The 24,604-nt window shown below is 47.7% G+C and overlaps 1 protein-coding gene across 3 annotated transcripts; it reads left to right on the forward strand.

Moving 5' to 3' along the window:
- The first annotated feature begins 211 nt into the window (after nt 1–211).
- Stambp (STAM binding protein) lies at nt 212–23,661 on the forward strand. Of its 3 annotated transcripts, none has more exons than XM_057777445.1 (10): nt 212–251; nt 2,099–2,320; nt 7,761–7,836; nt 8,006–8,101; nt 9,273–9,630; nt 12,223–12,347; nt 13,401–13,538; nt 16,757–16,869; nt 18,615–18,714; nt 22,848–23,661. In XM_057777445.1, the coding sequence occupies exons 2-10, from the start codon at nt 2,118–2,120 to the stop codon at nt 22,902–22,904; spliced, it is 1,266 nt and encodes a 421-aa protein (XP_057633428.1). In that variant the 5' UTR covers nt 212–251; nt 2,099–2,117; the 3' UTR covers nt 22,905–23,661. The 3 variants fall into 3 exon arrangements, with proteins under 3 accessions (XP_057633428.1, XP_057633447.1, XP_057633438.1); XM_057777464.1 differs by lacking the exon at nt 212–251 and adding an exon at nt 820–1,228; XM_057777455.1 differs by lacking the exon at nt 212–251 and adding an exon at nt 1,662–1,969.
- Nucleotides 23,662–24,604: the final 943 nt, after the last annotated feature.

The following is a 24,604-nucleotide window of genomic DNA, read 5'->3' on the forward strand; positions in this document are numbered from 1 at the left end:
TTTTTAAAACATACTGGTTCAGTATGCAGTTCCATTCCCTCACTCACTAGGTTCCCTTTTCTTCCTGGTTCATTCCTTTATCAAGAGGCCTGCAGCAGAGCTCGTTCTCATTGGTTGAAGATTCCAGCCCCACCCACCCGTTCTCCAGACCGGGTCTGAAATCCTTGGAGTGTAATTGAAGGAGTGGCGAGAGTGGGCGTGTCATCGGAGGTGACGTTTCCGGAAGCTTCGACTGTTATCCTTCACGAAAGGTGGGAAGGGTCCCGGGAATGCTGCGGGACGGGGGATCCTGGCGCGGTGGGACCCCGCGGGGAGAAGCCATGAGTGTGGTGCCCGTGTCCCTGGCCCTGGGCCGCCGCGCGCGAGCTCCGGGATGGCCCTGTCCCCAGGGTTGGCTCCTGACCAGGCAGGCCCGGTCTCAGCACGCCTTACATTTTCCCGAAACCTGACTGAGTGCCTTGTGGAAGGGCTCTGCCAGCTGTAACAGCTGGATCCCTCTCCGGGGCGTGCCCTTTAGCCCCTGCTCCTTCCTTTTGCCTCCTCCAGAGCTCCTCCTGGTCCTTCCCCCTTCTTTTTGGACACTGTCTTTCCCTTGCATGATTGCTGAACCCCATGCTGGCCCAAGCCACTTGATTTCCAGAGGAAGGTACCTTCTCTATCCACAGGTGCCTTCCCCCAAGAGGTACCGAGATGCCCAGCATCCCATTCCAGTGAGCTCTGCTGGGCTGTGCCCAGTTCCAGCAGTTAGGGACTTGGACGGGTTTTATGCTCAGGAGTAGATGTGTTACACTGGCTGTGCCTCCACATTCCTAACAGCCCCCAACTTTTGCTAGGAGGGAAGGAGGTTTAGTGGGGAGACTTCATGGAAGAAATGTCACCCAAGGTTTGAAGAAAGCTAAAGTAGAATTGGCTTAGATAGAGAAAAGTCTCTGAGAACAGGTGAGTGGAACTCAGATAAACAACGGCTGGATAAATGAGACTGTGATCTGCGGTTCCCGGGCAGATGGGAATCCTGACCGAGGAATAAGGAACAAGGATGGGGAAACAAGACTGTTGGGTCACAAGATGAGTGTATTCTAGAATAGGCTGGCTGGGCTGGGCTGTGACCCGATGCACAGAACAACCCCAATTCCTCTCTGGATTATGTGTAATGGTGGTGTCATGGAGCCCAGAGCCCGAGTCCAACAGAAGCAACATCCAATGAGTGGGAATCCCCACCCCATCTGAGGTAACTTTCCCTTTGCTTTTGAAGTCCTACTTGCCTTGTGGAGACAAGTGTACACTGTTTCAGAGTGCTAACTGCCTTTCCCTGAAAATGGTAAGTGTGACAGATTGAATCAAATAGTGGGTTAGCGAGTGGAGTTGTAAGCATTTGCCCCCAAAACACACACACACACACACACGCATACTGACCTTGTATTCAAAGCTGAGGAATTGTATCATGGGAAATATCTGATATTCTCCAGCAAAATGAAATGGAATAATAAATTACCAGAACAGTCTTCAGGAAGGCTCTCTGAACACACTCTGCCAGGTATTGGGTAAATGGAAGTAGGCATCTGGATAGAGAAACAGCAGAGCAAGTGGCAGATGCTTCCTTACGTCTACAGGGCTCTAGGGAGGCCTTCCGCTGACGGAGAGTGGTTAAGGGGCACTAGACACACAGTGGCCTATCAATGCTGTATTCCTTGTAGCATCAAATTGTGGGACAAGGGTGTTGATTTTTTTTTTTTAACCTGTCAGTCCTCAAATCAGGACTTGGGTGTTCTTGTGGGTAGGAAGGTTAGTGTATTGATCAGAACCGCTGCATGTAGTGCTTTATTTTCTCTAATTTTTGTTTCTCTGTTGTGTGCTTTATTTTGTTTTGAGACAGGGTCTTTCTATGGAGCCTTGATTGTCCTGGAACTCTCTGTGTAGGCTAGATTAGCCTTGAACTCAGAGATCTGTTCCTCAGCTGCTGAGATTAAAGGTGTGCTCAGCCACGCCCAGCTCTTTCTTTAATATTTTGGGAGATTTGTGGTACACTCACCTTGTGCTAGATCACTGGGAAGATATGACCCTGGCTTTGATATTATCTGCTTTCTTTCTTTGGTCCCAGAAAAGACATTATCGGTCCAATGTCTGACCATGGGGATGTGAGCCTCCCACCCCAAGACCGGGTGAGGATTCTATCCCAACTTGGGAGTGCAGTGGAATTAAATGAGGACATCCCACCCCGACGCTACTACCGCTCCGGTGTTGAGATCATCCGCATGGCATCCATTTACTCTGAAGAAGGCAACATTGAACATGCCTTTATCCTCTACAACAAATACATCACGTAAGATGCCCACAGCTCTCCTTTTCATTTCTGTGACTGACACCCCTTGTATTCTACCCCTGTGCTCACCTATGGCCCCCACAGTTGCTAACGGCAGGGAACTTGATAGTGTCAATCATTAACCAGGTTCCAGGCAGCTTTCACAAGTGAGTTGTCCTTGCCATTCAAGGACACAGGGCCAAAAGCGGTATTATTTGACTTAGGAATGTCCTGGGTAGGAGACTTAGTCCTCAGTCCCACCTGTCCCAGCTGTCCACAGGTAAGCAGGATGTATCTGCATTGGTGAGTATTTTGGCTGCACTCTCTCTGCTCAGGCAGCCAGTCCCAGGGCCATTGCTGGTGTGTGGCAGAGCCCAGATTCCTGTACTCATCCTGTAGCTTCTTATATGATATAGGGAAGAAGTTTTTTTCTTATCTGTCAGTGTAGTCTCTTAGTTACAGATGACTATGGACCACTTGCTGTCTGACTTACAACAGTAAGACATTTCCTGAGCTGTTTGTTCCTCATAGTTGGATAGGCAACATAAATATAAGGTTTCAAGGCTGTCACCAGGGAATGACTCCTAAAGCCCCAATGACAAGGGCACCGTGTGGTTGAGGAAGGGGATGATGGGAAAAGTCTGACTTGTCATTTCTAGTCTGAACTTCAGTACAATAGGACCTAAAGAGTTTGCTGTGACTCAGAGGACCTCGGGCTCAGGAAGGGTTTCCATGGCATCGCTCGTGGGTCTTCACAGGGTGGGGGTGCTAAGTAGACACATCACCCTCCAGGTCTGTTCTACGGCGGAGTGCATTCGGGGTTAAGAATGAGCTTGGGTTCCCGTCTGCAGTGGCACCTCCTATTTCAGGGTTCATTCTAGAACACAGGTTCTTTTGTTTTCCGTCTAGGCTTACAGGAAGCAGTAAGTCTCCCTCTCCACTCCTCTCTACATGAGACACCTACTGACCACTTCTAGGTGTGTCCTCCCAGACAGACGCACGTCAGTCATCACTGGGTGTCTTGTCAGTCCTCTCTAGAGACATTCTGCCCCAGTAGGGAATATGTCTCGGTTCTGTGACTGAGCTGAGTGTTGAAGGTTAGCAGCGTCCCTGATGGAAGCACCCCACTAGGTGCCAGCAGTGCCCCTCCCCTCATTCTGGCAAACCCCAGTGTCTATATTTCTCCTGGTTGTTTCTGTTTTTTTTTTGTTGGCAAGACGAGATGGCTAGCTGGATTTGGCCCACTGGTTTTACTTTGCCAAATCCTGGTGTGGACAGGTTGATTTATGTTTTGGCTTGAGGGCTTGGGGGCTGGTTTAGGGTGTGTTTGGGATTTTTGGTTTGTTTTTATTTATTTGATTGTTTTAATTTTTTGAGTCTCCCTTCATATCCCTGGCTGTCCTGGAACTACGTAGACCAGGCTGGCCTTAAAGCCATGGATACTTCTGCCCTGAGTGCTGGGGTTAAAGGTGTGCACTGCCGTGCCTGGCTTAGACAGCTCTTTGTAGAAAGTTGGGTAAGACACAAAGTAGAATAATAAGGAAGTCGCTGAATGCTGATGTGAAGCATGAATCTGCTTCTCTATATTTCAAGATGGGAAGTTCTAGAGTGTGGGTTTGTTTTCCGTAAAGAAAAGATCTTGTGAAAAAGGAAAGGCTATGGTTCAAGAGAGACTGTTGACTGTAGCAACAAGCTCCTAAGAAACAGAAGCAGATGTATTAATTCTGTTAAAAGTCCATGGAGGGCTGTGGATGTAGCTCAGTGTACAGAGCTGTCCAGCATGTGGAAGACCCTGGGTTTGATCCCCAGCACCAGTAACAACAACACCAGTACTAACAGATCCTTAAGAAACTGGTTTTGTCTTTTTTGATGTGACCCAGTGTTACTCAGAATGACAAATATTAGTGAAGTGGTGAGACTGACGTGGGGTGGGGTGTCTGCCCCTAGACACCATGAGCTAGGCCTGGGGCAGAATCGTGGATGAGGATTTTCACTCACTTGCTCGATTGTTGGATTTGGGACTGCACTGGTTTGACTAGTGGGATTTAATTTGGGACTGCATGGGTTGATGAGGTCTGGAGCAATAGATGCAGCTGCCTGCATTGTTCTGGCACCTGCTTTCCAGACCCTGATCCCGAGTCTGTGAACTGACTAGCAGGCGGCTCCAGAGAAGTCCTAGCCCAGTAACTCTGAGACTGGTTTTCACTTGGTGTGTTCCTGCCCATTTACATCGAGTGGCTCACTCTACCAGTTACTACAGCTGCAGGGTGAGGGTGGGGGAAGTGTAGGGGCAGGGAGGTGGGGGGAGGGTTGCCGATGTCTACCTCACCACCCTTTAGCCTCCTCCACTCGTAAGAATCTTGTTCTGCGTCTTTCATGTACGCTTTACTTCAGGATTTAAAAGGCATGTCTGTCCTTCCTCCCAGATCGGTTCAGGCATCTTGGCAATCTCAGGCATATCTCCCCCCTTGGTAGTAGTTTTCCTGCTGAAGGAATGCGTTGCCTTTTGCAGACCCCAGTATAGAAGAAAGATCTTGAGCATGCGGGATCAGTACATACTTTCATGATGAGCACAGACAATAAGCCAGGCTGTGGATTCTTTCGCAGCTTTTTATGGGCATCAGAGGCTGCACAGAAGGGACTTAGACTATGCAAGCAGTTCCGGTCTGCCATACCGTGTGAGCCCCCTCTGACACAAATCCTCCTTCCTCCCATGAACCATCACCTGTGCCAAAGGCATTTACTGGGGCTGGGGCTTATAGACCCAAGAAGGGGTCTACCATGCTTGGGTTCACTCCAGCAATTAACTTTGGAAACTGGAAAATATGGTCCTTAAAGCAGCCTTCTATTGAATGTCTGCTTTTTGAATGAGTTTTTTCCATACAAAAATACTTGTTCATGATAATTTCCCCTAATATTAGGAGGAGGAATTCAAGTTAAAACAAAAAATTAAATGGCAAGCTGGTAACATGTCTCAGTGGGTAAAGCATTTGCCATGAAGGTCGATGGTGTTCAATCTCTGGAATCCACATAAAGAGAGGTAGAGGAAAGAACTAACTCCACAGGTTGTCCTCTGATTTCTACATGTATACTGCAACACAGACATAACCACACACACACACACACACACAACAACAGCAACAACAACAACAACAATGATGATGATGATGTATCATCTGGCACATATACCACCACCTATGGACTTGTTCTTACCAGATAGCATTTACACACATGCAAGCATCCATGATCCTTGCTCCTTTGTCCTTAAAGCATGAATGTGACCGCAGTCTATACTCTGTTCTGAGCTCGTTCTCTTAGGGAGACTGTGTTTCCACATGGGGCCACGTGGGGCCTTCTCCATCTACCTGAACACTCTTCCTGGATCTCAAGGCCAGCTCTCTTCAGTCCTTCCCCAGACACCATCCGTTCCCTGAGCTACTCCATCTCAAACCCCGTTCTCCAGTCACTGCCTGTCCTCCTTTCCTGTTGATAGTGATCTTCCTGGCATTGATTCCTTTTTCTTAAATGTGTTTATGTTATGTGTGGGGGTTTTGTCTGCTTGTATGTCTGTGAACCACATGTATGCCTGGTGCCAGAGGAGGCCAAAAGAGAGTGTCAGATCTCATGGGACTGGAGTTACAGATTGCTGTGAACCTCCATGTGGTTGCTGGGAATCAATCTCAGGTCCTCTGGAAGATCTGCCAGTGCTCTTAACCTTTAACCCATCTCTCCAGCCCTGATAGCACTGATTCTTTGACACACTTTTTTCTAATGTCTGTCTCCATTGTAATGGGAGCTCCATAATGAGAGGAAACCTTGAATGGATCATTTAGGATATATCCCAGCCTTCAGAGGCCAGCTTGGCACCTTCTAGAAATGGCCAGTAAACAATAACTTTTGAATAAACGAATTATATTGGCTATGTGCACAGTCCTTTAGTTTATATTTACGATTAGTAGTGGTCGTATGGGGGGTCTATGGATAGGTTGCCATGTGTGCGTACAGAGGTCAGGACAACTTTCTTTCTTTTTTTTTTTTCTAAGACAGGGATTCTCTTTAGCTTTGGAGCCTGTCCTGGAACTCACTCTGTAGACCAGGCTGGCCTCAAACTCAGAGATCCGCCTATTTCTGCCTCCCAGTGCTAGGATTAAAGGCGTGAGCCACCACCGCCCAGCATCAGAGGACAACTTTCAAGACCTCCTTTTGGGTGGTCCGGCTTGGCTTGACAGGCTTGCACAGCATGTAATCAGATAGTTTATGACTTGTGTTGGTCTGCCTTCATAGTTACCCCTAGTTGCATCTGCCAGCAAACCACAGGCGGCACATGCTGGAAGCGTTTCCATACTTGGTTTGGTGCAAAATATTCTCTGAAGGATTATGAGTCCCAGGAAACACTTCTGGTGGCCAAGGTCATAAAAGCAGTAATGGCCATGGTTTTGTCTTCGCCTCCTGCCCCTGGTGCCAATGTCCTCTTTCTGCTTAGCATTTTTGTTGCTGTGATCAACCACTCTGACCAAAGGCCTTGGGGAGAAAAGGATTCGTGTATCTTATGGGAAGTCAAGGCAGGAATTTGAAGAGGAAACCAACAGAGGACTACTGCTGACTGGCTCACTCCCTGGCTCGTGTAGATCTGCCTTTTTTCTACTGCCCAGGCCCACCTGCCTAGGGCACGACTGACAGTGGACTGGGCCCTCCATCGTCAATTAGTCAACACAATGTCCCACAGACATGCGCACAGGCCAATCTGATGGAGGCAATTCCCCAGCTGAGTTTCCCTTTTCCCGGGTGTGTGAGGTAGACAACCAAAATTAGCCAGCACAGAGTGATGTTTTATGTCAGAGGCCCTTTCTGTCATATCACAGGAAGAGACCTTTTTCTGTAGAGTTACGATTTGGAGCATATCACAGGCTTTTATTTCCATTTGGTTTGGGGGTTTGGGGACCTTTTCTTCTGTTTTAAGACATTCTCACTAAAGTAGTTCAATCTGGTTTAAAATTCACAGTGGCTCCTGGGGGCTGGAATTGCAAGCGTCAATGGATGCTACATTCTTCTTTCAAATTTTACCTTTATTTTTTGCTGGGGTGGGGGTACCTGCAAGGTGGCCTTCATGGAGGCTAGCTAACTATTTGGATGAATCAGTTTTCTTCCTCCACCATGTGAGTACTAAGGGTTAAACTCTGGTCCCCAGCCTTGGCTGCAAGTGCCTTTACCTAGGGAGCCATCTCACCTGAGGCTCTCCTTTGTGCTGTAGGAATCTGGTATTTACTGTTACTCCCTGTTTCGGGAGAAGAGATCAGGACTTCTATGCAGAGACGAAGCTGGTAGGGGCCAAGGCCCTGCATGCCATGCCCATGCCCGATCTCCCCGCGCTCCTAGAAACTCTTCTTGTAGTGGCTGCATTGTCTCAGGGTCTCATGTGTCATTTCCTGCGTACCCTAACCATTCTGCTCTGTTTCTTTAGGCTTTTCATTGAAAAACTTCCAAAACACCGAGACTACAAATCAGCTATCATTCCTGAGAAGAAAGAGGCCGTCAAGGTGGGTCCCAGTTTTCACTGGGCTGCCTCTCGGGTGCAGGAAGGGGGTCGGCAGGGTGGAGGGCTTCTCATGTGTGGGAGGACACTGCTGTCACTCTTGATGTCCTCTTTCTCGCTTCCTTGGCTGATGTTAGAAGGTTGTGATTCTTAGGTTTGGTTTTGTATTTCAGAAATTAAAGAATGTTGCTTTCCCCAAAGCAGAAGAACTTAAGAGCGAACTCTTGAAAAGATACACCAAAGAATATGAGCAGTATAAAGAACAAAAGGTCAGTGTGTCAGTGAAGAGACGGGAGGGCGGTGTGTGCTTCTCAGACAGTCCAGGCTGTGCTACGCCATACCAAATGAGTCTGTGATTTTTAATGAGCTAGTTTGTTGGGGGGCGGGGGGCACAAAGACCAGTGACTCAACTTATAGCAGATTCATTATGGCTCTGCTGGGCTCAGTCACCAGTCTATGTGCCCACGAGGATGATTTGAGGACAGACACCTGTGACCTTTGTCATATCTACAGCAAGAGACCTGACCATGTTGAACATTCTCATAGGAGTTTCAGATCTCAAGCGCGGGAAGTTTATCCCAAAAGCTTTCTATAGTCATTGATTTTTCCCAGTGATGTGTAGCAGGTCTTGTTTAGAATGGTTTCAGCTTGTGGGGAAACAGTCAGAGCCCTCCAGTGCTCCCTTGTGGAGCAGGAGCACACGCTGGAGAGGCACCTGCCTACGTGTCATGCTGGTCTGCACACTGGCACCTGCCTACGTGCTGCGCTGGTCTGTACACTGGCACCTGCCTACATGCTGCGTTGGTCTGCACACTGGCACTGACAGTCAGCGGGGGTATTAATAGTGCTGAGCATACATTTCTAATACACTCAAGGGGTTTGCTGCTTGATATTTATTAGTTTAAATGTCATTTTATTTAAATGATAATCACTAGAAATCCCACAAGTTGTCCTCTGACCTTCACATGTGAGCCTTGACACATGTCCTTTCTCTGGTAAACACATAAGTAAATGTAATTTTAAAAATTAAAAACAAAGCAAACAGCATGAATGCTTGCACACTGGTATTCAGCTCCCTTTGGGATCCACTCCAGGATCCCCTGCACAGGGAATGGTCCCATCCACAATTAAGATGGGTCAAGATCATCCCCTACAGACATGCTCAGAACCTTGTTCTCAGGGTGAGTCTAGAGTCTGTCAGCTGAGCAATGAACACTAACTTGAAGATAGGAACACGAGCTGTCCTTGAAAACAGGTATATGGTGGCTTGATAGAGCAGGGTGGTGACTGTACTCTATGACATTAGAGGTACCTAGCGAAGCATGAAGTCTGGATTGGGAGATCAGACCAGAGAAAAACTGTACTTTGGACATCTCTGTGCAGACTAGGCTTTCCTTCTGAGAGCTGAAGTGTTAACCAAGACCCTTTCTTCCCCCATAGAAAAAGGAAGAGGAGGAACTTGCCCGGAATATCGCCATCCAGCAAGAGTTGGAAAAAGAAAGACAGAGAGTTGCTCAGCAGAAGCAGAAGCAGTTAGAGCAGGAACAGTTCCATGCCTTTGAGGAGATGATCCAGAAGCAGGAGCTAGAAAAAGAGCGGCTAAAAATTGTCCAAGAGTTCCGGAAGGTGGACCCTGGCCCAAGTGGGCCTCTGCTACCTGATCTGGAAAAGCCTTGTGTAGATGTGGTCCCCACCTCACCCACGCAGACTTCAGACTGTAACAGAACCGTGAGACCAGCTAAGCCACCCGTGGTAGACAGGTCCCTGAAGCCTGGAGCACTAAGCATCATAGAAAATGGTGAGCCTCCCCCCCATGCCTCCCTCCATCTCTCTCGCTTCCATGACCCACTTAGTTGGCTCAATCAACAGAACCTCATGGGAACCCACTGTCTTCTTCTGTCCTGCCACCCTGTCTGTCTTATTTGGTTTTGCTTTTGTTTTTTGAGACAGGGCTTCTTGTGTAACCATTCTAGCTGTCCTGGAATTAGCTCTTATAGATGAGGCTGGCCTCGAACTCACAGAGATCTGCCTGCCTCTGACTCCCTGAGTACTGGGATTAAAGGCATGTGCCACCACTGCCCCGCTCTTTGTCTGTTTTGTAGAAATGGCCTTTAGTTTAGGTTAATCTGAGTCAGTTTTCTAAAAACTTCCTGGAAGACAGACACTAATCTTCAAGGGTTCTGCAGAAATGTGAAGTGTTCAGTAAACTAGAGATCGTGCTTCCTGGAAGCCATTCTAAAATGTTTGCTTCCACAGGCAACCCCACCTCTGAATCTCCCTGCTCTGGGGTGCTCCTATTCTGTGAGGGGCTTAGCCAGTGAGAGTGCTTCACACTGCAGGGGGCTACTTGGTTCGTTCAGAAAACCTTGTGACCCATCTTCCAGAAAGGAACTGTGCTGTGCTCTGAGGCTTCAGGCCTCCTCATTGTTCCCTCTAAAGTCCTCTCTCTCTGTACCGCTCCTTCCTGCGTGGCCTGTGCTCTGGGAAACACTTTCTAATATCTTACCCACAGCTTTGTCAGCTTCCATCTAGCTCTAGCGTCTGCCTTCTGCTTTCCTTGAGGCTTTTTCTCCAACTCCTGTCCAGTCAGTCAGATTGATTCAACCCCCATAAAACTCCCAGAGATCTTCTTATCCTCAATATTTTTGAAATCACTTCTGATAGTGCCATAATTTGTCAAAAACTAGATTCTAACTACCTGCAGGCGGGGCCTTGAGTCTTTCTCATTTTGTGTCTCCTGTGGGTGGAGACACACCTCTGAGAATGGACGGAGCGATCGCTGGACGGGAAGGGAGGCTGTGCCAGCCTTAACATCACCCACAGATGCAGTTGTCACACTGCAGTGGCTCTGTCCCTCTGGCCGATAAGGTCTAGCAGACCCAAATGCTGATGTGGCACATCTGTTTACTGTGCTCTTAATATGATAACATGCACACAGCTTCTCTGTAGAGTTCACAAAAGGATCTACTCTGTTGGCATCCTGGATTAAGTTTTACAAGCTGCTTTTTCTTAGGGAGCTTGGCATTTCAACTTTCTTCTAGCGGGTATTCCACAGCACACCACATGGTCAGACAACAAACACCCTTGAGGGTTAGTCCTCTGCTTCCACCTTGTTTGAAACAGGACCTCTCTCTTGTCCTCTGTGAGCTTCTGATGATCAGTCTGTTCCTGCCTCCCATCTTCCTGTAGATGTGGCCTCGGGATCTGAGCTCTGGTCCCCATGCCTGTGCAGCAGTCTGTACCCATGGAGCCGTCAGCTCCACCATCCCTTTTTGCCATTTTGTTTCCTGAGCCACCCTGTGTAACTGACTAGCACTACACTTGGGATTCTCCTGCCACAATATTCCGAGTGCTGAGATGGCAGTAGAGTGCCATCATATCCTTAAAGTTCCATCAAAATCAGAACTAGATAAGGCAGTCAGCCTTCTCCAGCTGTGAGACTGTGCTGCCATGAATCCACACTTCCAAAATACAGCGGAGAGGCAGGAGTGAGCCGGTATCGTTCAGAAGGGGGAAAAGAGCAGGAGAGGGGTAACTGGTGCCAGCTACATCTAGAATCACGTCATTATGGCTCTGCTGGGCTCAGTCACCAGCTGTACTCACAGCTGGCGTCTCAGGATGCAGGCTGAGGTACTCACTAGTTGCCCACAGCTTCAGAATCCCAAGACACTGCCCCATTCCTACCGCACTGCCCTAAAGGGGGAATCTTTGTGGAGCTCTGTTCTTGAGACAAGTCTCTGTGTGTGCCACCAGGCAGTCTGTAATGTCCTTTAAAGTACGAGTTTGCGTCTCCCGTGGTCGCACAGCCTTTAGGGGAAGTGTCCTACATGGCTGAGTGTTCCCACAACAGACTTTCTGCAGGTGGATGCTCTAGAATACTGGTAGTTTGGGCTCAGTCCATGTGTGAAAAGGACAGACCAGGGAAGCCCCGTGTGAGTCTCAGTCTGAGACGAGAGACCTGAAGTCCCAGCACAAGTCCACAAGCCATAGTCCAAAGCCTAGCAGATCTGGAGTCTTAAGGACAGAGGAAGAGCATGCACGTCCCAGGAGAGACACAGAGAAAATCTTTTCTCTGTTCCCTGCAGCTCCCAGCTGGCTGCATGTTGTCCACCTGTGTTGAGAGTGGACCTTGCCCACAGAGCCCAGGCACCCACATACATGGGGTGCCCACATCCACAAATAATGTTCCTCCAGTCAGGCTGAGACTAAAGTAGACTAAAGCTGTGGCCAGATGTTTGAGAAGAGATTTATGTCTTTCTGTGGTGCCCTTGAGGGGAGAGGGGCTCATGGAGGGAATTCCAATGACGTGGCATTTCTCTTCCACGCTGTCAGCTCTGACTTCTGCTCAGGGACCCCTGGCCTCAGACTTTTCCCCCCTTGTCCATTTCAGTTCCCACCATTGAAGGCCTGCGCCATATTGTGGTGCCCCGCAATTTGTGCCCGGAATTTCTCCAGCTTGCCAGTGCCAATACTGCCAAAGGCATTGAAACTTGTGGAGTCCTCTGTGGAAAATTGGTAAGGAAGTGTAGCTCGCCTGAACTGGGGCTGTTTCCTCTGCGGCCTCCTGTGACGCTCAGGCTGGATATCTGGGGTCTGACTCTGCACCAATCCCTCCACAAAGCCTACACACACACACACACACACACTGTAATGCCAGTCAGCAGTGCTCCCTGGTGCCTCATACCTGTAATCCTACCCCTGGGGAATCTGAGACAGGAGGCTTTCCATGAGTTTGAGGTCAGCTTGAACTACATAGTGAGTCCTGACCAGTATTGACTATGGAATAAGACTTTGTCTCAAGAAAGAAGAAAAGGGAGGGAGGGAGGGAGGGAGGGAGGGAGGGAGGGAGGGAGGGAGGGAGGGAGGGAGGGAGGGAAGGAAGGAAGGAAGGAAGGAAGGAAGGAAGGAAGGAAGGAAGGAAGGAAGGAAGGAAGGAAGGCTGGCTGATTTAATTCTAAACTGAGCAGGAAGGCTTACTTATTTTCTCCTCTTCTGAGCTCCCCCTGAACTGTGACCTGGGAATGGAAATCATCTAAGGTCTTCATATGTATCTGTAAGGTGTGCGGTCCTTTGTAGAGATGGAAGGGACCCTGGGATAGAGAGCGCTGAGCAGTGTGTCCACTAGGAGATGTAGGAACTGTGAGGAAGGCGAGGCCGCTGAGGGAGAGCTTGAACCCATCCCTCACTTCCAAACAAGCCCCTCACCAAGGCCCTAATGAGGAGGCTGGAGCAGGGGAGCTGCTTTAGGCAGCAGAGCAGTGGGGCTCTCTCCAGAGCACCCCAGGAACCCTGAGCAGACCTGTTGGCTGCTACAGAAAAGCCCCTAGGACTATGCCATTGGCCCAACCTGTGCTAGAGGGAGATCTGGGGTTTGTCTCAGTGCCTGTGGCTTTATTGAGTCCCCAGGCAAAGCCTGTGAGCACTCTGCTGTGAAGCCCTGGGGTGAGGGATTCAGGGAAGAGGAGTGAGCAGGAGCTCAGGGAGAAGAAGGGGCTTCACTTTCCTCTGCTAAGAGGAAGTGGGTTGAGAGACCCGGGGAATTGTGACCTGTTGTTTTCTCCTTTGCAGATGAGAAATGAATTCACAATCACACATGTTCTCATCCCCAGACAAAATGGTGGGCCCGATTATTGCCACACAGAGAATGAAGAAGAAATTTTCTTTATGCAGGATGATCTTGGACTCCTCACGCTTGGCTGGATCCATGTAAGAAAATCGTACTTCCCTGAGGGCGGGACTCCTCTTCTGTTAGAGGCACACAGCCTGCTTCACTCCCTGAGCAGAGTCAGACTAGCCGAACAATCTGTCTCTCCACACACATGGCTCCCAGTGCTCCAGTCAGTTGCCTCAGAAGACTGCTGAGAGCTTTTGCGGTTTTCCTCAACTTTATCTTTTACTAAAAATAATTTTTTGGTGTTCTGGGGTCTCTGGTGAAGGGAAACTGGCCTAGAGACCATGTACCTAAAAGCTGTGTGAGTGAAACTGTTTTTAATAGCCAGGGAGTGCATTCTGGTGGCTGCAGTCTCTTTATGACACAGCACTTGCCGTGTTTGCACACACCGTGCACACTTCTGATGACGTTCAAGGAAACACAGTTCCTTTCCTAAACAGTACATCTGGATGATTCTCTCGGGTTTTTTTAAGGCCTCCGGCTCACTGAACAAGCTGCTTCCTAGGTATATGAGAGGTGTAAGCCACAGTCCGATGGCTTATTTCTAGGTTCAGGGGGTCATACACACTTGTCCTCCGCACTAGGGCAGTGCCGACATGTGGGGCACTCTCTGGCCCTTCCATCCTTTTCGGTTCAATTTCGTAAATACTCACTGGTTTGCCTAATGCCTAAGGCAAGGATCCCAGCTGGCAGATAGAAACTCTCCCTGTTGTGTCTGGGGACACAGTTGAGGGTCACACAGGAAAGGAGCACCTGTTCCCATGAGGCAGAATGCATTATATTCCTCAGAAGGTGCACACAGGGCACTGTGGGTTTCAGAGCAAGGGGGACCACTCTCGAGGTGACTTAGGATGACTTACAAGGGGGAGGGGTCAGCATTGGATAGGTACACTGTGCTCCTGCATCAGTGAGCGGTCCTGTCGGTTTTTGTGGGTTTTCGTCAGAAAAAGATGTAAGGGCAAAAGAGGGGAGTGATATGGGAGGCTTTCGTATTAAACTGGCCCAGGCAGCCTTGAAAGTGGAGAGAGCAGACAGTAAGAAAAGCTATTTGCTGGCAGCCTGAAGGGCAGGCTACTGAGGGAGCAGAAAATGCGGTGGGCGGTAAAAGGAGACCAAGGAATGTGTAAAGAAAACACAGAAGCCACAGAGCGGGGACATCAGAAGAAGGAATTCAGGATGCTCACCTGCATTGGGCTCTAGTAGCACCCTGCCAGCAACCTGCTGCACCCTTCCCACTTCCTGTCTCCAACAGTGACCCCCCCACACACACACACTTGCTCCCATCATCCTGTCCTACCTTTCTTTAGAGTTCACCTCCTAAGTCCGACTCCTGAGTACTTCAGCTCCGCTTGGGTCTAACCTTGAACTGCAGTTAGAAGATCCAGCTTCCTCTGCTTAATCCCCTTCAAGATTTATCCACACTCTAGCGTGCAGCTGTCTGGGGTGTGTGTGTTTACGTCTGGTGAGCAGTGGAGGAGAGGGGGAAAGGCAGGCAGGGCAGTCAGGACAGTAATGTATCAGAAGTGCACAAGGCATTCGTATTTGCACAGGGAGAAAGCACATGGCCCTCAGAGTCAGGGCTGAGGTCAGAGGGCTGAAGACATACAGAGGGTTGAGCTTCTGTGTGAAGTAGTCATGGACACCCTTGTCAGGCAGCCTTTGCCTTGGTGAGGGTGGAGTGAGGATCTGCTGGTGGGGTGGGGGGAGGCAGAGGAGGTTAGAGCTGGAGGAGGCTGGTGGCTAAGAGCTCCTGCTGCTCTTCTAGAGCGTCTGAGTTTGGTCTCCAGAACTCCTCCGGGCAGCTTACAGTCTCCTCTGACTCCAGCACCAAGGGATCTGATACCAGCTTCTGGCCTACCCAGGACACCTGCACACATGTGGCCTGTAGTCACACAGACATGTGTGCACATGAACAATTTTTTTTTTTTAATTTTTTAATGATTTATTTAACTTTATTTTATGTGCATTGGTGTGAAGGTGTCAGATCTTGTGAAACTGCATTTTCAGACAGTTGTGAGCTGCCATGTGGGTGCTGGGAATTGAACCCGGGTCCTCTGGAAGAGCAATCAGTGCTCTTAACTGCTGAGCCATATCTCCAGCCCCCCACATGAACAATTTTTAAGTGAATCTTTTTAAAAAATGGAAAAGAAACTAAAGGAGAGGGTAGACTCCAAGTAGTTACTGCTTGGACTCCAAGTAGAACTAGGCATGGATGGGTGAAGGCTCCCAGCTAGGAACACATGGAGAGAAGTTTGGCTTATGTTACCTCTATGGCATTTCTGCACCATTTCTTCATAATTTGGGATTGAAAACAACAAGAAAGGACTTTCCAGATGGTTCCATATGTAAAAGGCTTTTGCTGCCCACTCTTAGCTGAGTTCAGTTTCTTTGGCCCACTTGGGGGAAGGAGAAAACTGGGGGAAGGAGAAAACTGGGGGAAGGTCAGTTGCCCTTGACCTGCACGCACACACACACACACATACACACACATAAACATGGGCAGGCAGACACACATTCTCGGGGTTGCACACACATATATAAGTGTAAGTTTTAAAAAATGAAAACAGCAGTCTATAGGTCTTCTCAGATCTTTAAATCACAAGAGGAAAATACACAAGCCAGTTTCGCTTCTCAGAGCTCCATCTATTTCCCGTCCCCTGACTTGGCCTCAGACAGCCCTGTGCTCAACTTCTTCCTCTTGTTTCTCAGAGCCGATTGTATGCCTTGAAGACAAGGCATAAAACTGACAATTCATACAAACCTATATATGATGTATAAGGTGTTTTGAGATGTGTGTACATTGTGAATGCTGAGTTGACTATGGTCTGCGTATGAGAAAAACACTTAAACATCTGTGCTCACATCTGTGTCACAGGGCTTGGGAGGCTGGGGCAGGAGGTGTGTTTGAGACCTGCCAGGGTTACATAGTGAGTTCCAGGGTAGTCTGAGCTACAGAGTTCAACACTATATCTAAATACATAAAAATGTGTCTTCGACATTTTCAAATATACAGCACATGGTCTTGAACTCCACGGGCCTTTCAAGGACAGGTAGAGTTTCCACACACTGGTGTTAGACTCTGCTTGTTTACAGTGCTGGGAGGGAACTCACTGTGCAGGTCTTGTGTGTTCCTCATGGCTTCAGAGAAGGGGTTGGGTCCCGCTGTTGGGAGCTCCTAGGACCTGCCTTCCTAAGTGGGTCAGACATGGCAGCTGGGCCACTGGAAATTCTCTGACCTTTGTCATCTTTTCAGACTCACCCAACCCAGACGGCCTTCCTGTCCAGTGTGGATCTGCACACCCACTGCTCCTATCAAATGATGTTACCAGAGTCTATAGCAATCGTCTGCTCCCCCAAGTTCCAGGAGTGAGTACCAAGGATGTGGTTCTGGGTTCTGGGTCTTAGAAGGAACAGAAGTTCTCTATTATTGAAACCAAGTGTGTGTGTGTGTGTGTGTGTGTGTGTGTGTGTGTGTGTGTGTGTACATGAGCTTAGGAGGATGCCTGTGCATAAGTGTTCACATATGTGTGGAAACTAGAGGTTGACATGGGATATCTTTCTCTGTTGCTTTTCTACCTCATTGTTTTTGACGCAAGGTCTCTGGCTGAACCTAGAGATCACTGGTTAGTCTGGAGAGCACCACACTCTGTCTCATAGCTTGGGATTTCAGAGTATACCATCACATCAGGCTCTTTGTAGATGCTGGGGATACAATCTCAGGTTCTCCTGTTTCTATGTCAAGTATTTTACCAACTGAGCCATCCTCCGGCCCCTAGACCTTTTAAAAACCAAAATTCAAGAAGTCACCTTCCTAGACCTGGATGGAAGGGGGAGGACCTTGGACTGCCCACAGGGCAGGGAACCCTGACTGCTCTTCGGACTGGAGAGGGAGGGGGAGGGGAGTGGGGTGTGGGGAGTGGGGGGAAGGGGGAGGGAAAAGGGAGGCAGGGAGGAGGTGGAAATTTTTAATAAAAAAAATAAAATAAACCAAAATTCATAAATGGCATTCACTGGCTGCTCTAAAAGACTTCCTTCGAGCTCTATATTCTGATAAACACAACCTGCTCTTTCTAAGATATATTATTAATGTTGGTTTTCTAAGAAAAACTGAAATCTGAACTATTTGACTTAAAAGGATATCAGAGCCTGAGGTTAAAGGTTAAAAATTCCCACATTAGCGGGGCGGTGGTGGTGCACGCCTTTAATCCCAGCACTCAGGAGGCAGAGGCAGGCGGATCTCTGTGAGTTCAAGACCAGACTGGTCTACAAGAGCTAGTTCCAGGACAGGCTCCAAAACCACAGAGAAACCCTGTCTTGAAAAACCAAAAAAAAAAAATTCCCACATTGGACCCTATGTCATCTCCAGTGTTAATTCTTCTCATTCCAAATGTCCCCTTTACTCTGAATTCTCCAGCAGAGCTAATAATGGAGACAGTGATGAACTCGCCTTTTTATTGTTCACTGTTTTCAAGTTTCACTTTGTGCGCATGGTGTTGTCCCGCAGGGCTCTGAGCCTCTGTTCCTGCCATTTCCCCTCTGTTCCTCAGACTGAAGAATCTTAGTTGACCTAAGAATCTTCATTTCCACGTTTAGTACTACTTGAATCTGTTGTTGACTTGCTCGAAGGAATTTCTCACTTTCAGTTTTAATTCCCAACTAGAAAATTCCCCTTTGGAGGCTGGGAGCTGGCTCAGCAGGCCAGAGCACTTGTTGTTTGTGCAGAGGACCTGGGTTCAGTCCCCAGCGCCCACACGGTGGCTCACAGTCACCTGTAACTCCAAGGCTCTTCTGACCTCACTGTGTACCAGGCGTGTAGGCCAAGCACTCATAAAATAAATTAAGTCTAAAAAAATTCCTATTTGATTCCTCTTTATAATCAGCAGATAATTTATTCTTTAACTGTGACCCATTCCCCAGAGCACAGAGCTGGAAGTCAGCACACTGTGAAAGCTGTCTAAAATTCCTCTGCCCTGTGAGTCAGTGTGAGAGCCTGGGATGTGTGAGCATGAAACGGGGCACTCGGGGCACAGGCGAAGACGGGGGAGTGTTGGGAGTGGGAGCAAGCCTCTGGAGCGATGCCTCGACTCTGAGCCTGCCCTTTCTTGTTTCAGAACTGGATTCTTTAAGTTAACTGATTATGGCCTCCAAGAGATTTCCACCTGCCGGCAGAAGGGCTTTCACCCTCATGGCAGAGACCCCCCTCTGTTCTGCGTATGTATCTATCGTATCCATGTAGAAGTCAGCAAGCACATAAAACCTGGGAGATGCATGGTCCTTCTAACCCACCTGAGCTCAGCCCCAGCACTCACCTTCCCAGAGTTCCACAGTCAGCAATGGAACTGTGGACTTTGGAGATAGGTTTGGATCTCAGCCCTGTCACCCCGTTACTTCCTGTCTGTGAGGCTCTGACCCTCCCTGGGCCTTTCATCTGATATGTGGGATACTAATAATACTTTATTAATAATAGTACTTTACAGGGTCCTGGAGAGGATGAAATAAGTGGGAGAAGGGTGTAGCCAGACAGAATGTGTTCAGCATGTGTGAGGCTCTGGGCCCAATCCCCAGTATCAATGGAAAAGAAGTAATAACAGAAAACACCTAATGCATTATCTGCTTACTAAATGTTACTTTGTTCCGTGTCAGTCACTAAGTTTCAGTCAGCAGTCTGAATGAAAAGGAAAAAGCCATGCAAGCTAGGAAAACTAAACGTATTTCATTCTGGAATTTTGCCCAAAACTAGGGTTTTCACTGCCCTAGGAAGTGGTTTCTTCTCCCAGCTTGTGTCCATGACAACAGGTTTAGCTGCTCAGATTTCCGTGCTTCAGATCAGCTCAGATCAATGAGATTCTGGTGCTTGCTTCACACTAGCCTGGAGTTTTCCCTTTTTGGGGGGCAGGGGGTAGTGGCTGGGGTGGGAGGTATCCAGAGAAAAGCAAGCAACACAGGAAGGAACCAGAGTCCTGTGCCATAAAGCATGAAGGAACAGGGAATGTGCCAAAGAGAACCACAGAAGGCTAGGATCATGGGGTCCACGAGCTGATTTTGCATGATAAAACAGTCATAAGATACCACACACACACACACACACACGTATGTATATGTGTGTGTTAATGTACTTCATACTTTTCCAAGCACAAAATTTAAGCTTCATAGAATAATAGCTTCTAAAAATGTATATGTATTATTGATTTATCACTTTTATGTTTATTTTTTAATTGAACTTTATTTTCTTTCTTTTTAAATTTATTAGTTATGTATACAGCATCTGCTTGCATGTATCCCTGATCTCATCATAGATGGTTGTGAGCCTCCATGTGGTTGCTGGGAATTGAACTCAGAACCTCTGGAAGAACAGTCAGTGCTCTTAACTCCTGAGCCATCTCTTAGCCCCTGATGATTTTTTCAGTCTTGTGGATCAAACTCAGATAATAGGTTTGAGTTGAAAGTGAGGAAGAAAATAAATATTAAAAAATAAATAAATAGAACCAGGAATGCTGGCACATACCTTTAATCCTAGCAATCTGGGAGGCAGAGACAAGGGAATCTCTGTAGGTTTGAGGTCATCCTGATCTACACAATGTGTTCTATGCAAGCCAGGGCCACCCACATAGACAGCAGAGCAGTGGGGCTCTCTCCAGAGCACCCCAGGAACCCTGAGCAGACCTGTTGGCTGCTACAGAAAAACCCCTAGGACTATATACATTGGTCTATCTTGAGATATAATAATGTTTAGATGTGAGAATATTAAAATAAAGATTGTACCATCAAATAGGCCTGGGACACCAGTGCCCAGGTCTAGTTATAAAGATTCTTCCTGGAGTTGGTCATGGTACCACACACCTGTAATGCCTGCACTCTGCAGGCTGCCATGGGAGGATGGCCAGTTCGAGGCCAGCCTGAGCTGCATAGCCAGGCCCTGTCGACTCCAATCAATCAATAAACAAGCAAGCCTTTTTATGCCAGAGTGAGAACCTGCCCCCCACTTGTGGTGGTAGGTGAATTTTATTGTCTGAATAATATAATTCCCCCCAAACACTGCAACAACCCTACTAATTCTTCTGAGTAAAGGAATATTTAACAAGTGACTCCATAAAATGTATGGGAAGATGCTGATTCAGACTGTGAGTGGAGGGAATCATCATTCCCAGGTTCGTTACTGTAATTGCCACTGACATCATGGTCTGGCTTCCAGACTAGGAATCACTGACCTTGAGCCAGCATTTGAGTTATTTATTTACTTACTTACTTTTCAGAATTTCACAAGAGTGCTGCATCTACATCATGCCAACTCCTTTCCCCCTCCAGTTTCTTCTCCCTCCCAAATTCATGATTTCTTCTGTAATTATTACACATACACACACACACTCACACACACATACTCACACATACACACACATACACACATACACATACTCACATATACACACACTCACACATACACACACAGTTACATACACACACATACACACATACTCACACATACACACACTCACATATACACACACTCACACATACACACATACACACACTCACACATACACACATACTCGCACATACACACAGTCACATATACACACTCACACATACACACATACTCACACATACACACACTCACATATACACACACTCACACATACACACTCACACATACACACATACATACTCATACATACTCACACACACATACACACACACTCATACACACACACACATACACGACAATGTATGTAGGAGCTCATCCCTTAAGGAAACTGAGTCTCCCTCTCAGCAAAAAAATAATCTGTACTTTCATGTAGTCATGGGGCTGTGTGAAATTTCCCCCATCCATGTTGGCAGGGCAAACTGATGTCAAAGATTTTGTCTTGTTTATACAACCATATTGTTATTTCCTGGAATTATTTTCCCTGTCGAGCCTTGGGTCACTGTCTAACAGCAGGCATCCTGGGCCTCCGGCCCACACACTCTGCTCCCCTCTTTTGAGATTTCCCCTCAGCCTTGGGTTTCCTGGTTGCATTGCAGATTTGTCACTTTCTGGCTTGTCTCTGGATCAGCTGTAACTCTTTAATAGTCTCCATCTGTTGCAAAAGGAAGCTTTAGTGCCGAAAGGTGAGAGCTACATGTAGCTGTCGGTGTTTAGAATACACTCAGAAACTGTTGGTTCACGGAAATGGCGGTGGTGGGTTCTTCTCTCGGGTCTGTGACTTATCCAGCCCTGGCTAGGTTCGCAGTCTGAAGTACGAATTCCCTCCCACTGATTAGACGACTGTTGGTCACCCCGAGGACAAAATGCCACTGATGCCCCACTGTGGCTGTCTTAGCTCTGGTCATTACTGTGAGTCGCAGGCTTTACGGCTGGGTAGGGCATCCAGTTGCCCCTCTTCCTGCGCAGCTTGCATAGTGCCTTTCAGTACCATGAGAGCCAGTCCTCAGCGAGGGGCTTTCCAGGTCAGCTCGCGCTGACTCCTCCAAGTACTGTGTCCAAAGAGTGCTGTCTTCAGCAATAGTGTCTTCCCTTTGAGTTCTGGGTCAGCAAGGTCAATGACAATAGCTCATATATTCCTCCAGTGAACAACTAACAGTCTATATGGGGGGGGGGATAGGGCCTCCGTAGCCTAGTGCTCACCCTGTTGACCAGGCAGCCTTAAACTCAGAGATTCACTTGCCTCCTGCCTCCCAAGTGCTTGAATGAAGCGTGTATGCCATATACCTAGCATATTGTATGTATTTTTAAAATAAATTTATAAAATAATCGGTTCCCCTAGGTTTTCAGGCAACCTTAGTGTAACGTATTCCTTCTTCCCTCTCTCCCTGTATTATCCTCCTTCCCACTCCCCACATAAATGCCCCCATTATTTTCAAGCTCCTTTGTAGCTCTTGCCTCCTCCTGCTCCCCTCTCTAGAGCTTCTTGTCCACCCTCCCTGCCATGATCCCTTTCCGCTTTCCTGGCTTCTTCTGACACGTTAGGGTATACGCTCAGATGTTCAGAGCTAGATCCATGAATAAGAGAGAGTTTGGGTGTTTGTCTTTCTGGCTCTGGGTTACTGCTTGCGCAGGCATTTTAAATGAGCAGTTTAGGGCTGGGGATGGAGCTCAGGTGGTGGAGCACTTCTTCACAAGCCTCAGACCTGGGTCCAATCCGCAGTACTAATGAACATAGCAGACGAGTTATGCCTGTAATACCAACTCTGAGGCAGCCACGGGAGGATCGAGGACATCCTAGGCTACCTAGGGAGTTTGAAGCCATTTATTCAACCCAGGCTCAAATAAAACAGAAATGTTTGCGTTTTTTAACAACTATAAAGGACTTTCCACACATTTATTGTTCCTCCTTTTCCCGTTTCAGGACTGCAGTCACGTCACTGTCAAGGATAGGATTGTGACCATCACGGACCTTCGATAAATCTCAGTCACCATCCAGGGAGATGGCTCCTTGGATAAAGACACTTGCCTCCAAACCCAGCAGCCTGAGTTCATTTCCTTGGACTTCACACATGATGGAAGGAGAGCAACTTCCCCCAAGTTGTCCTTTGACCTCAACTTGTGCACTGTGGTATGCGCGCGCGCGCGCGCGCACACACACACACACACACACACAATAAATAGATGTAATTTACAAAGTCTTATCCTCCTCCTGAGCTACATGCCCTGATCAGTTTACTATCCTCACCCCCATGGAATTAAACTTTTAAGACAGAATAGGAAAGGGTCAATACCAATGGGAAACTGTTGGTCTTTTTTTAATTTATTATTTGAAAATAAGTCATTTTATTTTTTTAAGGCAAATCTGAAAATGAGCAAATCACACCAAACAACTAACTCAAAAATTAGGATGCGAGAGAAAGTACCTCTCTGCCCTCTTTAGATCCGAGCACTGGCCTTTGGTCCCTGTTGTGACTTACCTTCCAACTGGTTCATCTCTACCTTTGGACTAAATAAGGCCATCTCTGCAAAACTGTGAAAGCCATTTTGAAGGACTTGGCTTTTTCTTGTTTGTGGCATAACTGAGGGAGCTTATCACTCTGGTGGGAAGTGTATGAGGAGCTCACAGCCCCCCATAAGTTGATTTTGTTTTTAAGAAAGAAGTCTATTATTTAATTTAAAAGGTTAGGATGTTATTTTCTTCTGTAATAAAGCAGCTCACTGTGTTGTGCTCTAGAGTGATCTGTCTGATGGCGGGCATCATGTAAACATTTTAAATGGAATGTCTGATTGCGGCCAAATGGGATGGTGTGTCCCGCAGTGAACTGTGTTGCCGTTCACTTGCAATCAGTCAGTGTGGCCTGCCTGCCCACTGTCTCCCTCCATGGGCAGGAAGTCATCTCTTGTTCTGGTGTTGCCTCAAGTGGATCTTACCACTTTCTCCTTAAGCCCCAGACAAGGCACTGAGCCTTACAGAGTCCCAGCCAATGGTGCAGTTGTCCAGCGCTCACCCTGCTAAATCCACCGTGCTGGCTTTGTCTTCTTCGGAAATGTCTAGGATGGTGTGTGAGACCGTAGGTGACACCTCACTTTTCTTCGTGAACTGAGCTGGTGCCTAAAGGTAGCCTAGAAATCTGTGACACCAACATGAGAGAAGAGTAAATATGTTGGATAGTAAAATTAATTTTTTAACGTGTATATGTGTGTGTGGTGTGTGTGTGTGCACCAGGTGCATGCAGGTGCCTGCAAAGCCAAAACGGGCCTTTGGCTTCTCTAGAACTGGAGTTACAGGCAGTCAGTCGTGAGCAGCCACGAAGGGTGCTAGCAAGAGAACCCAGACCCTCCGCAGAAGCAGAAAGTGCTTTTGACTGCTGAGCCATCTCTCTAGCCCTCAAATGAAACTCTCGACCATACCACAATGCTGCCTTCCCAAATACACAGGAACATGTGTATTTAGAAAAGGATGGATTCATATCAAGGGGTAGAATTATGAGATGGGTGTCTTTATTTTTCCCACTAGCCTTTTTAAATGTTTCCCAACTAGAAAGACTGTATTCTGCTTCTAACTGGACAAAAAAGAATGATACCTCATGTTTTCCAGAAACCAGAACTCCACTGCCCCTTAATGTGGGAACCCAGCCAAGACCTGCTCCCTGAACAGCCTCAGTGAGGAGGCCTTGG

The sequence above is a fragment of the Chionomys nivalis genome, chromosome 1 (assembly GCF_950005125.1).
Source record: "Chionomys nivalis chromosome 1, mChiNiv1.1, whole genome shotgun sequence".
In the NCBI taxonomy this organism is placed as follows: domain Eukaryota; kingdom Metazoa; phylum Chordata; class Mammalia; order Rodentia; family Cricetidae; genus Chionomys; species Chionomys nivalis.

Bases quoted from the DNA above. Each gene is read 5' to 3' on its own strand.
- Stambp (XM_057777445.1), top strand. From the start codon at position 2,118: ATGTCTGACCATGGGGATGTGAGCCTCCCACCCCAAGACCGGGTGAGG. The intron at 9,631-12,222 runs GTGAGCCTCCCC...TGTCCATTTCAG, and splicing joins ACTAAGCATCATAGAAAATG to TTCCCACCATTGAAGGCCTG. The intron at 18,715-22,847 runs GTATGTATCTAT...TTCCCGTTTCAG, and splicing joins GAGACCCCCCTCTGTTCTGC to GACTGCAGTCACGTCACTGT.